This window comes from Ranitomeya imitator, chromosome 2 (genome assembly GCF_032444005.1).
Source record: "Ranitomeya imitator isolate aRanImi1 chromosome 2, aRanImi1.pri, whole genome shotgun sequence".
Classification (NCBI taxonomy): domain Eukaryota; kingdom Metazoa; phylum Chordata; class Amphibia; order Anura; family Dendrobatidae; genus Ranitomeya; species Ranitomeya imitator.
In genome coordinates, this window is record NC_091283.1 from 290,827,862 (window position 1) to 290,843,128 (window position 15,267).

The 15,267-nt window shown below is 41.7% G+C and overlaps 1 protein-coding gene across 1 annotated transcript in view; it reads right to left on the bottom strand.

Annotated features, from left to right (window-relative positions):
• Positions 1 to 2,580: 2,580 nt before the first annotated feature.
• LOC138663255 (zinc finger protein 850-like) overlaps positions 2,581 to 15,267 on the bottom strand; it is a 110,730-nt gene continuing 98,043 nt past the window's right edge. The window contains exons 6-11 of the mRNA XM_069749427.1: positions 11,466 to 11,615; positions 11,157 to 11,336; positions 10,951 to 11,074; positions 10,761 to 10,867; positions 10,493 to 10,583; positions 2,581 to 6,254 (exon numbers count right to left, since the gene is read on the bottom strand). Coding sequence (XP_069605528.1) covers positions 2,638 to 6,254; positions 10,493 to 10,583; positions 10,761 to 10,867; positions 10,951 to 11,074; positions 11,157 to 11,336; positions 11,466 to 11,615 — 4,269 coding nt within the window. The 3' untranslated portion in view covers positions 2,581 to 2,637. The remainder of the gene's footprint in view (positions 6,255 to 10,492; positions 10,584 to 10,760; positions 10,868 to 10,950; positions 11,075 to 11,156; positions 11,337 to 11,465; positions 11,616 to 15,267) is intronic.

Sequence of the window (15,267 nt, forward strand, 5' to 3'; positions counted from 1 at the left end):
GTAAGTCTTCACAAGGTTGCCACACACTGTTGTTGGTATGTTGGCCCATTCCTCCATGCAGATCTCCTCTAGAGCAGTGATGTTTTTGGCTTTTCGCTTGGCAACACGGACTTTCAACTCCCTCCAAAGGTTTTCTATAGGGTTGAGATCTGGAGACTGGCTAGGCCACTCCAGGACCTTGAAATGCTTCTTACGAAGCCACTCCTTCGTTGCCCTGGCGGTGTGCTTTGGATCATTGTCATGTTGAAAGACCCAGCCACGTTTCATCTTCAATGCCCTTGCTGATGGAAGGAGGTTTGCACTCAAAATCTCACGATACATGGCCCCATTCATTCTTTAATGTACCCGGATCAGTCGTCCTGGCCCCTTTGCAGAGAAACAGCCCCAAAGCATGATGTTTCCACCACCATGCTTTACAGTAGGTATGGTGTTTGATGGATGCAACTCAGTATTCTTTTTCCTCCAAACACGATAAGTTGTGTTTCTACCAAACAGTTCCAGTTTGGTTTCATCAGACCATAGGACATTCTCCCAAAACTCCTCTGGATCATCCAAATGCTCTCTAGCAAACTTCAGACGGGCCCGGACATGTACTGGCTTAAGCAGTGGGACACGTCTGGCACTGCAGGATCTGAGTCCATGGTGGCGTAGTGTGTTACTTATGGTAGGCCTTGTTACATTGGTCCCAGCTCTCTGCAGTTCATTCACCAGGTCCCCCCGCGTGGTTCTGGGATTTTTGCTCACCGTTCTTGTGATCATTCTGACCCCACGGGGTGGGATTTTGCGTGGAGCCCCAGATCGAGGGAGATTATCAGTGGTCTTGTATGTCTTCCATTTTCTAATTATTACTCCCACTGTTGATTTCTTCACTCCAAGCTGGTTGGCTATTGCAGATTCAGTCTTCCCAGCCTGGTGCAGGGCTACAATTTTGTTTCTGGTGTCCTTTCACAGCTCTTTGATCTTCACCATAGTGGAGTTTGGAGTCAGACTGTTTGAGGGTGTGCACAGGTGTCTTTTTATACTGATAACAAGTTTAAACAGGTGCCATTACTACAGGTAATGAGTGGAGGAAAGAGGAGACTCTTAAAGAAGAAGTTACAGGTCTGTGAGAGCCAGAAATCTTGATTGTTTGTGTCTGACCAAATACTTATTTTCCACCATAATATGCAAATAAAATGTTAAAAAAACAGACTGTGATTTTCTGGATTTTTTTTTCTCAGTTTGTCTCCCATAGTTGAGGTCTACCTATGATGTAAATTACAGATGCCTCTCATCTTTTTAAGTGGTGGAACTTGCACTATTGCTGACTGACTAAATACTATTTTGCCCCACTGTATATATGTATATAATTATCCCTTGATTAGAAGATTCACTGACAAAAGGATAAAACTAAACTTTATTAATTTCATATGTAAAACTATACCCATAATTCACCCCCTGAAGGTTAGTCAGAAGGTGACCAATAGAAAAAAAACATTTACCCCACATCTCAGTATATAAGTTGAGGTGACATATACAGTACACACTCCCTCTCCAAGCTTTCCGCCTCTGCGCTTTCATCGTCCTCCCCAAATACGACTCATCAAGAGACTAATATTGACCTATATTCAAGTGAGACTAGACAAAAAAAATTAAAATCATGTATCATGTTATACGAAATAGTCAGAAAACTAGCTACATATTGGCAGATCACAGACTTCAAACTATATACTCCGTAAGTTTATAAGCCACTCCAGTGTCGGGAATAGATAGTATGTGAAAATACAGTATATACCGCTCAGGGAACACAACTTCCAGAGATAATTTCCATATTCATACTAAATAATCGCACAGATCTCCCAGACATTATGGTTGCACATATCCCTAGACTTTATAATGATATTGCACTCATTGCTTGACAGACCGCAGCATGGCCATTACTTAGAAGCTGCTAATGATCTTTGGAGCAGATGTTTCCCTGAGTGGCACATATTGGGCTATCTGAAAACTGAGTTCAGTCTAGGACAATTTGCCTGCACTACTAATAGACAGCTATTACAATACCAAATATAAGAAACAATAATTATATTGCATTTTCACATACTTTCTATTCCTGACTGACCGCCACTGGAGTGGTTTATAAACTTGCGAAGTATATAGTTTGATGTCTGGGATCTGCCTATATATGGCTAGTTTTCTGACTGTTTTGGAGAACATGATACGCGATTTTAGTTGTTTTTCCCCCATCTATTCTGGCTTGAATATAGGTCAACATTAAATAAAGTCTCCCAATGAGTCGTCTTTGGTGAGGACGATGAAACCCATAGAAGTGAGAGGCTTTGAGAGTGAGTGTGTATACCTCATCTCAACCTATATACTGAAATGTGGGGTACATGTTTTTTCTATTAGTCACCTTCTGACTTACCTTCAGGGGATGAATTATGGGTATAGTTTTACATTTGGAATTAATAAAGTTTAGTTTTATCCTTTTGTCAGCAAACATGAGGAATGACATGAGACAACCCCTTTTAAGAAGATCCAATTTTGGTTAAAACTATTCCAACATTATGAACATAATAATGGCTTCTCCCCTATGTGACATCTCTGATGTTTATTAGCAGTTGATTTCCAAGTAAAATATTTCCCACATTAAGAAAATCAAAAAGGCTTCTCTTCTGTGTGACTGCTCTGATGTCTAATAAAATGCACTTTCCGATTAAAGCGTTTCCCACATTCTGAACAGGAAAAAGGCTTCTCCCTTGTGTGAGTTCTCTGGTGACTAACAAGATTTGCATTACAGTTAAAACATTTCCCACATTCTGAACAGGAAAAAGGCTTCTCCCCTATGTGAGTTCTCTGGTGGATATCAAGATGCGCTTTAGTGTTAAAACATATCCAACATTCTGAACATGAAAAAAGTCTGTCCCCTATGTGAGTTCTCTGGTGTCTAACAAGAACTTCTTTCCGGTTAAAACATTTCCCACATTCTGAACAGGAAAAAGGCTTCTCCCCTGTGTGAGTTCTCTGGTGGTAATCAAGATGCGCTCTCGTGTTAAAACATTTCCCACATTCTGAACATGAAAAAGGTCTGTCCCCTGTGTGAGTTCTCTGGTGTCTAACAAGAACCTCTTTCCGGTTAAAACATTTCCCACATTCTGAACAGGAAAAAGGCTTCTCCCCTGTGTGAGTTTTCTGGTGGGTATCAAGATGCGCTTTCGTGTTAAAACATTTCCCACATTTTGAACAGGAGAAAGGCTTCTCCCTTGTGTGAGTTCTCTGGTGACTAACAAGATTTGCATTACAGTTAAAACATTTCCCACATTCTGAACAGGAAAAAGGCTTCTCCCCTGTGTGAATGCTCTGATGTCTAACAAGAAGCGCTTTCTGGTTAAAACATTTCTCACATTCTGAACAGGAAAAAGGCTTCTCCCCTGTGTGATTGCTCTGATGTCTAACAAGATGCTCTTTTAGGTTAAAACATTTCCCACATTCTGAACAGGAAAAAGGATTCTCTTCCGTATGACTGCTCTGATGTCTAATAAGATGCTCTTTCCGATTAAAGCATTTCCCACATTCTGAACAGGAAAAAGGCTTCTCCCTTGTGTGAGTTCTCTGGTGACTAACAAGATTTGCATTACAGGTAAAACATTTCCCACATTCTGAACAGGAAAAAGGCTTCTCCCCTGTGTGAGTTCTCTGGTGGATATCAAGATGCGCTTTCGTGTTAAAACATTTGCCACATTCTAAACATGAATAAGGTCTGTCCCCTGTGTGAGTTCTCTGGTGTCTAACAAGAACCTCTTTCCGGTTAAAACATTTCCCACATTCTGAACAGGAAAAAGGCTTCTCCCCTGTGTGAGTTCTCTGGTGGTAATCAAGATGCGCTTTCGTGTTAAAACATTTCCCACATTCTAAACATGAAAAAGGTCTTTCCCCTGTGTGAGTTCTATGGTGTCTAACAAGAACCTCTTTCCGGTTAAAACATTTCCCACATTCTGAACAGGAAAAAGGCTTCTCCCCTGTGTGAGTTCTCTGGTGGGTATCAAGATGCGCTTTCGTGTTAAAACATTTCCCACATTCTGAACAGGAAAAAGGCTTCTCCCTTGTGTGAGTTCTCTGGTGACTAACAAGATTTGCATTACAGTTAAAACATTTCCCACATTCTGAACAGGAAAAAGGCTTCTCCCCTGTGTGATTGCTCTGATGTCTAACAAGATGCTCTTTCCGATTAAAGCATTTCCCACATTCTGAACAGGAAGAAGGCTTCTCCCCTGTGTGAGTTCTCTGGTGGGTATCAAGATGCGCTTTCGTGTTAAAACATTTCCCACATTCTGAACAGGAAAAAGGCTTCTCCCTTGTGTGAGTTCTCTGGTGACTAACAAGATTTGCATTACAGTTAAAACATTTCCCACATTCGGAACAGGAAAAAGGCTTCTCCCCTGTGTGATTGCTCTGATGTCTAACAAGAAGCTCTTTCCGGTTATAACATTTCCCACATTCTGAACAGGAAAAAGGCTTCTCCCCTGTGTGGGTTCTCTGGTGTCTAACAAGAAGCTCTTTCCGGTTATAACATTTCCCACATTCTGAACAGGAAAAAGGCTTCACCCCTGTGTGAATTCTCTGGTGGTAATCAAGATGTGCTTTCGTGTTAAAACATTTCCCACATTCTGAACATGAAAAAGGTCTGTCCCCTGTGTGGGTTCTCTGGTGTCTAACAAGAACCTCTTTCCGGTTAAAAGATTTCCCACATTCTGAACAGGAAAAAGGCTTCTCCTCTGTGTGACTGCTCTGATGTCTAATAAGATGCTCTTTCCGATTAAAGCATTTCCCACATTCTGAACAGGAAAAAGGCTTCTCCCTTGTGTGAGTTCTCAGGTGACGAACAAGATTTGCATTACGGTTAAAACATTTCCCACATTCTGAACAGGAAAAAGGCTTCTCCCCTGTGTGGGTTCTCTGGTGTCTAACAAGAAGCTTTTTCAGGTTATAACATTTCCCACATTCTGAACAGGAAAAAGGCTTCTCCCCTGTGTGGGTTCTCTGATGTCCAGTAAGATGCTCTTTCCGGTCAAAACATTTCCCACATTCTGAACAGGAAAAAGGCTTTTCCTCCATGTGACTGCTCTGATGTCCAGTTAGATGCTCATTCCGATTAAAACATTTCCCACATTCTAAACAGGAAAAAGGCTTCTCCCCTGTGTGGGTTCTCTGGTGCTTAACCAAAACTGATTTCTCGCTAAAACATTTGCCACATTCTAAACATGAAAAAGGTTTCACCCCTGTGTGGGTTCTGTGGTGCGTAACCAAAGCAGATTTCTGCTTAAAACATTTTCCACATTCTGAACAGAAAAAAGGCTTCTCCCCTGTGTGGGTTCTCTGGTGCTTAACAAAATCTGAATTCCATTTAAAACATTTCCCACATTCTGAACATGAAAAAGGCTTCTCCCCTGTGTGAGTTCTCTGGTGCCTAACCAAATCTGATTTCCAGCGAAAATATTTCTTACATTCTGAACAGGAAAAAGGCTTCTCCCCTGTGTGGGTTCTCTGGTGTCTAACAAGAACCTCTTTCCGGTTAAAACATTTCCCACATTCTGAACAGGAAAAAGGCTTTTCCTCCATATGACTGCTCTGATGTCCAGTAAGATGCTCTTTCCGATTAAAACATTTCCCACATTCTAAACAGGAAAAAGGCTTCTCCCCTGTGTGGGTTCTCTGGTGCTTAACAAAATCTGAATTCCATTTAAAACATTTCCCACATTCTGAACATGAAAAAGGCTTCTCCCCTGTGTGAATTCTCTGGTGCCTAACCAAATCTGATTTCCAGCGAAAATATTTCCCACATTCTGAACAGGAAAAAGGCTTCTCCCCTGTGTGGGTTCTCTGGTGTCTAACAAGAACCTCTTTCCGGTTAAAACATTTCCCACATTCTGAACAGGAAAAAGGCTTCTCCCCTGTGTGAGTTCTCTGGTGGCTATCAAGATGCGCTTTCGTAATAAAATATTTCCCACATTCTGAACATGAAAATGACTTCTTTGCTTTAGGAGCAGTTTGTTTTTTAATGCCTCTTTTGTGACTTTGATTTTCCTTAGTAGTCGGTAATGAATCAGAAGACATGATCTGTTTCAAAGGATCAGCTGACAGATCTTTGCTGTGAATGGATGATTTTATAACTGGAGTAATAGCACTCACTTCAGTTGTATCTTGTAGGATCTCAAGATCATCATTTTTAAAAATTGAAGAGGTCAGCTGTCCTTCTGATCTCCTGGTACAGTCATCTGCCAAGATAAAAAAACAATTATTTTTTAATAAAATATCCTTGAGTTTTATATTTTTGAACATTTCTAATTAAACTGTCCATAAAAATGGCAAGCTATGTAAAAAAAAACTTTAATTATTTACCAAGACAATGACAGTTCACAGTCTAATAGAAAACCTTATTAGATGAACCAGTAGTGTGTGGCGTTCAACTGTTTGTTCATTCTGCCTCCCAAATATAGAGTAAAAAGAAACCAATCAATGTTATGTGGGTGAAAATAATACAAATTCTCATCTCCCAAAAAATTATTCCAAACAGGTCCATGATCTGTCAATGGAAAAACATTAGGCTATGTGCACACATTGCAGATTGTGATGTGGATCTGCAGATTTTTTGGAGGCATGGAATTGCATCAAATCCACAGTGTAGTGCACAAGCAATATTAGTGTGAAATTGACATTTGTAGTGCACATGCTGTGGAACAAATGCGCGGAATTGCAGTTTTTTTCCCAAATCATGTCAATTTTTTTTGCGGATTTCCAGCGTTTATAAACCCATTGACTTCCATTGTGTGAGGCCAATCCGCAGCAATATCGCAGGTTTAAAAAAGATCTGCGGATGTGCCTGTGAGAAACACTGCAGATGGGGAGAGGGAAGAGTGTGGGCGGAGATTGTGTATGGAGAAGATGTGCGTGTCTGTGTGTATCTGTGTGTGTATGGCTGAGTGTGTATGGCTGTGTGTGTGTGTGTGTGTGTGTGTGTGTGTGTGTGTGTGTGTGTGTGTGGCTTTGTGTGGGCAGGCATCTTCCGATCGGACTACTAGTCCCATCAAGCTATGCCTGCTACAGTGACAGGAAGCCGGATAATGGGACAGTAGTAGTACCATCATCTGGCTACTGTGTTCAAGTCTAAAAAAAATAAAATAAATCATACACATATAGTACATACTGACCATACACCTAGTCTCCAAAGCCTTCGATCACCTGTAAAAAAAAAAAATAATAAAAAACAACAGTATACTCCCTGATACGATGTAATCCATGTAATAATGAGCATCCAACGACGATCTCACGTGGAGAGCTGTCATATCGGCAGATGCGACCGCTCTCCAGGGGCTCAGGTGATACAGTAAGAGGTGGTAATCCTCTGCACTGTATCGCTCCACTGTGAGTTCAGTATAGTTCATACTGTCACTTGTGGCACCGCTGCGTGGGAAAATTCTCACACAGCGTTGCTGTAAAGTGAGAGCCTGAACTCAGGTAACCTCTTCAGTGTTGCACTGCAGGAGCCATTGTCTCCTGTCAGTGTGTCACTGGAGGCCTATAGTGCTGTCACATCTGCTGATGTGAACCCTCTATAGGGGAGATCGTCGTGGGACAGTCGTTATTAAATGGACTGCATCGGACCAGGAAGTATTTGTGTTGGTTTATTATTTTTTCTTTTTTTGCAGGAGATCGAGGGAGTCACATGGATTGGCAGAACAATAAAGATGGCAAAACTGTGTAGTGTTTTATTTCATTAAAATACTTTTTTTCTGGCTGTGTCTTTGTTTATTTAACCCTTTAACAACTATAGCATTGTTAATGGATAGGTATCTTATTGACGCCTCTCCATTACTAAGCTGGCTTAATGTCACCTTACAATTCAAAGGTGGAATCAACCCCCAACTACTACCCCATATGCCACCGCTACAGGGGAGTGGGAAGAGAGGCTAAGTGCCGGAATAGGCGCATCTTATAGATGCACCATTTCTGGGGCAGCTGTGAGATGGTGTTTGTAGCCGGGGAGGGGGCAATACCCATGACCGCTTCCTAGGCTATGAATATCAGCCCGCAGCTGTCTGCATAGCCATTTCTGGCTATTAATTATAGGGGGACCCCACAGTTTTTTTGGGGGGTCCTATTTTAATAGCCAGTAAAAACTAAATATACAGCTAAAGGGGTGATATTCATAACCTGGGAAGATCCATGGGTATTAACCCCTTCCCAGGCTATAAACATCGGCCCCTAGTCGCTGGCTTTCCATCTATGGTGCAGAAAATTGCGTGGGAGCCCACGCCTTTTTTAAAAATAAATTAAACAGATATTGCGTTTAAGGCCGGGGTCACACTTGTGAGAAACTCGCACGAGTCTCTCGCATGAATACTCTGCACTGCCGCAGGCAGCATGTATTTCTATGCAGCTTACCACTCCAGTCCTGAGTGCCGGCGGCAGTGCCGGATATTAAGGTCAGAGACTCTTGCGAGTTTCTCGCAAGTGGGACCCGGCCTAACGCATATTTTGTGTGTGTCTTTATTTCACTTTTTTATGTACTATTTTATTATGTTTATTCCTAAACATAGGGCTTGGTATTATCTATCTATAGATCTATCTATTATCCATCTATCAATCTATGTATCTATCTATCTCTTTCTTTCTGTGTGTGTAATCATTATTGTTCAATGGAGTATGTAAATGAAGAGGTTGTACAAGAAATGACATCACAATTCTTTTTTTTTTCTATATTTAGCTTTCAAAAACACATACAAATCCGAATGAAAAAACACATGAAAATAAGCATCAAATCCGTGCGGATTTTTACCTGTGCTTTCTGGCAAGAGATGCAGAATCTGCGCAGAAAATTTCACAGGCAATTCTGCAACGTATGCACATACCTGTAGCGGCTCAAAGGCTATTGAGAAGCAACAGGGTTTCTATAAACCAATCCAGCAAAATGTCACCGGCGATGGCAGCGCCTGTGCAGTATCATCTATAAGTAAGAGATAGATGCTACTGGACAGGAGCCTCCGGTGTCATTTTGCTGGATGTTATTTTTTTCTAAGCCTCATAATAGCCACAATATTATAGGCAAAATCAACAATAATATTAACACTATTATATGCATTATGTAAAATAGGGGGCAGGTCACTGAGGGTCAGTGACCTGTCATAAGCCAATACAGATGAATATGTAATCAGAGTACAACATAAAGCCCCGCACACAGCTCCACCCACAGCTCCGCCCACAGCCCCAGCCACACCCACAGCCCCACATCAGAGCACGAGAATCTCTTTAACTGAAAACTACAAATAAAGATTAAACAACAACCACAAGACGGATTTCATCACCAGGTATCAATGTGATCAGTATAACGGCGCTGACAAGTTCACTTTAAATTTAGATCTTCGGCATTTGGAAGAGGTGATAGAGAGCTTTTTTAAGACTATCAGTTAAACACTCACATAAGTGAGGTAGGCCGATCCCACCACAATCAAACTATCATACAGAATGAACAGGTAAAAAAAACACAAAGAATGAAAAAGTATGTTACATCCCCAACAACTTATGTACGAGGGGAGAACTCAAACATAATACCAGAGTTGCACTCATTTGTGGTGAACCATTGGAGCTACTATGAGTCCTGACCAGAAGAGTAGAGCAAGTGTTAGTGCTCCCATTTCAGGAGAGATTGTGCAGTAAGGTAAACTCCTTAGGATCGAACACATAATGTCATTTAGGATGTGGAGTGAATCCATGAAACCAGAACTCGAGCAATGTCAACACATCTCCTGCAGGTGTGAATAAATGTATATTACAGCCATCAGCTGCGCACAGCTTAGAGATATATCGTGGCACAGGTATAATGATTTTCCTGTAGTTTATCACAATCCTGTTTGAAGTTAGAAGGTTTTAAAAGAAATTTAAAAGTCAGGCTAAAGGGAAACTCTGCTGTTATTGTACAGAAATTCACACGTGGCCTCACTGCAAATTTAATGTTGTCGATCATAAAAGCAAAGTTTGGCCAGAAAGACTGGACCTGGTCTTGTAGGGACCATATGAGCACATTCAGCAGCACAGAAGGGAGAGAAGGTAGATTCATCCAATAAGATACCAGGGATCTAGGAAGCCAACAGCATCATTACCCTCTGCTTTCTCTTACAGACCCATCATAATATATTTCTTCAAGTGATTTTCTAACTTGTCAGCACATTCTACGTACGCTGTCTGGACTATGTTGCTTACAGATCTGGGCAGGTAAGGTCAGTGTCTTCTAATCCCAGGGGGTAGGTGGATCATCCAGGTGGTAAATTCTATAGAAAAGGGCTTTTGATACACAAAGTCATTTGAACAGTTTTTGGTGGAGGAGAATGTTGTGGTCGGGAGGCCAAATGGTGATCGCACGATTGTGATACGGCCGGACTACACCACTGATAAAGCAGCCACAACCGGTGGCGGAGAAGAATCTGTGAGTTGTCTGCATTTAGTAGTTTCTACTCACCTGGGTAGTCATACGTAGGAATCTCCTCTTTACACCACTCATCACCCCTCACATATGTCTCTGTAGTATTAATTTGGGTCAGATCTTCAGCCTGAAACAAATATTGTAAAAGTCACAGACAGATGGAGAAGTCACATCTATGATTAGCTCTAATCCTGCCATCTCCACCGTTCACATTACACAAGTATAAAACATATAATACTGGTGGATAAAACAAGACTTAGCACAAGACCTTCACAGCCGTCTACACTTCATAGGGGAGATCTACCTCATCTACCTGATGATCCTGACAAACATTGGGATCTCCTTGTTTACAGTCCTGTGGAAGAAGAGGACGGGGACATCTCTTTGGTGTTGTCCTCTTACTGGATAGATCTGGAGGAAACACATACAGGGACTAAATTCATTCTTCACATACAAATACTTATATTCCGTGTGTATTTAGTCCTGTCTATTACCTGGTGATGTGAGGGGCTGAGGAACCTCCATTATGACGTCCTTATACAGATCTTTGTGTCCTTTTAAATACTCCCACTCATCCATGGAGAAATAGACAGCGACATGCTGACACCTTATGGGAACCTGACACATACAATGATACCGTCATCCCATGATCCCTTCATAGCATTACTGTATAATGTCCCAGCATTCCCAGCAGTGTCACCTCTCCAGTCAGCAGCTCAATCATCTTGTAGATGTGTTCTAGGAACTTCTGGTCATTGATGTCCTCATGTATCAGGGGGTGAGATGGAGGCCCCGTGATTGGGCTCAGGGGTCTTCCCCATCCCTCAGACACAGGGTCCTGACAGCGTTCACTAGTGGTCCTCTTCTCTACTGTGTAATCCTGGTTATGGAGAGACACATTAATAAATCTCACTACAGACATTTCCAGAGTCCTCACCTCTCCAGTTCTGTCCATCTGTTATACCCATAGATAGGAATGATGTAATGTGACATCATCAGAATCTCTCACCTCACCAGTAAGACGGAAGAAGATCTCTAGGATGAGGTGTAATATCCCCTCCGCCATCTTGTCTCTGTCCATATCCATCTTTGATGGGCGATTCAGAAAAATTCTCTTATATAGAAGATCATCACTGAGAGGATCCGATACTGTAGAGACCTGAATGAGAAGAAGATGAGATGATGTAACATCATAAATATCCTGTGTAATAATACAATTACTGGAGATAATAAGGGAAACATATGAGGAGATTTATTATTTTACAGTATTTACATCTACTAATAAAATCTATATATTTAGGCCACAGACAACAAGCAGTTTCTTCCTCGGAGTCGGCAGCTGAATACGTTCCTCATAGACTCCTCTTCCATAACGCTAATTCTCGTCTCATTTACCGACACTGGAATCGGCATTAGCAATACTGCAGGAGATATTTATTACACGTGACAGGAGAAATAACTACTTCATGGTGAGGATGACATCTTCATCTTCTACTACGGCTCTAGAAACATATTTGTCCAGAGTCGGTCACTGACTCCATCACCACCGGCCGTCTATATGAAGGTTTCCCGTCTTCCCCGCACTGTAATCTTCTATCACGTTAGATCTCGGGTCTGATTCACACACAGATGTTTGAGGCTTTTAGAAAATAATTTTTTTTTTCCCCACAAACACCGCGGACAGAAATGATCTGATCCCAACGTCTCCATCTACAGTGTTTTAGGCTACGTTCACATTGGCGTTCCGCCAATGTGCGTCGCTGTTGCGCCGGCGATGCAGCGGCGACGCAGCAGCGACGCGCCCCTATGTTTAACATAGGGGACGCGTGCGTTTTTTGGGTGGCGTTTTTCGACACTTGCGTCGTTTTCGACGCTAGCGTCGGACGCACAGAAAATGCAACAAGTTGCATTTTCTGTGCGTCCGATTTTGGTCAAAAAACTACGCACGCGTTTTTGCGTGCGTTTGCGCGCGTTTTTGCGTGCGTCGCGCGTTGCGTCGCCGACGCAGGGCGGCGCAACGCTAGTGTGAACGTAGCCTTATGGGGTTTATTTCGGTCATTAGACTTTCCTATATTACAAGAAAAACACCAGAAAATAAACACATAAATGTCTGCTTTTTCCATGTATTTTTCTTTTTACAAGAAGACACATTATATTTTTTCACACCATAAACAATTGTTTAAAAAAAATTAAATCTTTTGGGCACCAGAATATAGATGTTAACTGCAGGGATGGTACAGAGTGGCTGCAACAAAAACCCTGGAAGTTTAACCACTTACTGCTGCCAAAAGCAAACATGGCATCTGAGAGTTCAGCTGAATGCCCCTCTGCCCCCAAGTACTGGATAGTATGGGGCGGCCTAGTTAATACGATACTTACATGCCTAATAATGGTGTATGGGCTGCAATGTGCAAAGGTCTATTAGGCCGGGCCAGAGGCAGCGTCCAATAAGTTACCTTATAACCCCCCCTATACACCTTAGAGTAAAGTTACATGAAAGCACTGATTTAGGGGGGTTTGGCCGACCATAAAATGTATTTCGGGGCCTCCCGACAGATGATGCTGGGGCAGAGAAGGATCTGGCATCCTGAATTTCAGAGGCTAATCCGTTTGTTCTTCCTGTAGATAATCCTCCACTAGAGGAGTCTGGGGGCGACTCTCTCATACAGACCACAGGAAAGCTGGAATATTTGTGTGTGTGGGGGAGTCGGGAGAGATAGGCGTCTGCCAAATGACCGTTCAGCCAACACTTATCTCATATGTATGGGGCCATTAGTATTACACTGACAGGCAGTGATGATACACGGCACTACAGTAGTACAGTGCACCACCGGAGCCATCAGAGGCTTGGATGTTGTATGATCGCACTAATCAGAGATGTTTAAAAAAGTTTTAAAAAAGGTTTAATGTGAAAAAAAATCACAGTTTTAGCAATAAGAAATATCCTTAACTATAGGGAAAACAGAATCACTGCACAATGTTAGTTAAGTCACGTCCATAAAAATTTTATTATACTGTATTATCCTATACACTGTGGTGTAGATAGACATCACAGGTCTGACAGCAATAGCTGGAATTGGACCCACACTCTCAAGAGGAAAAAAATATAAAATATAAAATATATTTATAATGTCACCTACAGGTGTTTCTCAAAAAATTAGACTATCATCAAAAATTTAATTTATTCCAGTTATTCAATACAAAAAGTGAAACTTATATTATATATAGTCATTACAAAAAGAGTGATCTATTTCAAGTGTTTATTTCTGGTAATGTTGATGATTATGGCTTACAGCTAATGAAAACCAAAAGTCATTATCTCAGTAAATTAGAATAATTAACAAAAACACCAGCAAAGATTTCCTAAGCATTTAAAAACGTTCCTTAAGGTACCGTCACACATAACGATATCGTTAACGATATCGTTGCTTTTTGTGACGTAGCAACGATATAGTTAACGAAATCGTTGTGTGACATCGACCAACGATCAGGCCCCTGCTGGGAGATCGTTGGTCGCTGGGGAAAGTCCGGGACTTTATTTCGTTGCTGGATCTCCCGCTGACATCGCTGAATTGGCGTGTGTGACGCCGATTCAGCGATGTCTTCACTGGTAACCAGGGTAAACATCGGGTTACTAAGCGCAGGGCCGCGCTTAGTAACCCGATGTTTACCCTGTTTACCAATGTAAAAGTAAAAAAAAAAAAACACTACATACTTACATTCCTGACACGTTCCTCAGCGTCAGCTTCCCTGCTTCCCCCAGTGTCAGCGCCGGCCGGCCGTAAAGCAAAGCACAGCGGTGACGTCACCGCTCTGCTTTCCGGCAAGCACGCTTACACAGAGCAGGGAAGCTGAGGCCGGGGGACGCGACAGGAATGTGAGTATGTAGTGTTTTTTTTTTTTACTTTTACAATGGTAACCAGGGTAAACATCGGGTCACTAAGCGCGGCCCTGCGCTTAGTAACCCGATGTTTAACCTGGTTACCCGGGGACTTCGGGATCGTTGGTCGCTGGAGAGCTGTCTGTGTGACAGCTCTCGAGCGACCAAACAGCGACGCTGCAGCGATCGGCATCGCTGTCTAGATCGCTGCAGCGTCGCTTAATGTGACGGTACCTTTAGTCTGTTACAGTAGGCTCCACAATCATGGGGAAGACTGCTGACTTGACAGTTATCCATTGACACACTCCACAAGGAGGGTAAGCCACAATAGGTTATTGCTAAAGAAGCTATAATTTAGCGTATAGACGTGTGCACAGCCTGTTTTGGAGGTGCCAAGGTAGGTTCCAAAACCTTAATGACATGCAAAAAAGACCTGGCACTCAACTCATATGCAAGCGGTTTATTTCTAAAGTAACAAAATGTTTCGGTCACACAATAAGACCTTCATCAGTTACTGTAAATATAATATAACCAAACTCAATATAAAGAAAGAAAAAATAAAGTATATACATGACTCCATCATTGGCAAAAAAAAGAGACAACGTGGCATAATATTTAAAAAAAAACATATTAAATATGGGAATCAGAAGAAAAACGATCTTGACACAATATTGGTAGAAAACAGAATGAGAAAGTGTTGAAGGGGTCACATACCGTTATGTAGATAGTAATAAAGAAAATATGCCAGACTGGGCAAGCGGTGAGATATTTCTGTGAAAATAAGAAATGTGTCCTATAAGTAAGCTTGAAACACTGTAAATGAAAGCTAGTAAATCATATTCTCTGTTTAACCCTTTCGGGGCAAGGGTCTACTTTATTTTTTCTTTCTTTATATCGAGTTTGGTTATGTTATATTTACAGTAACTGATGA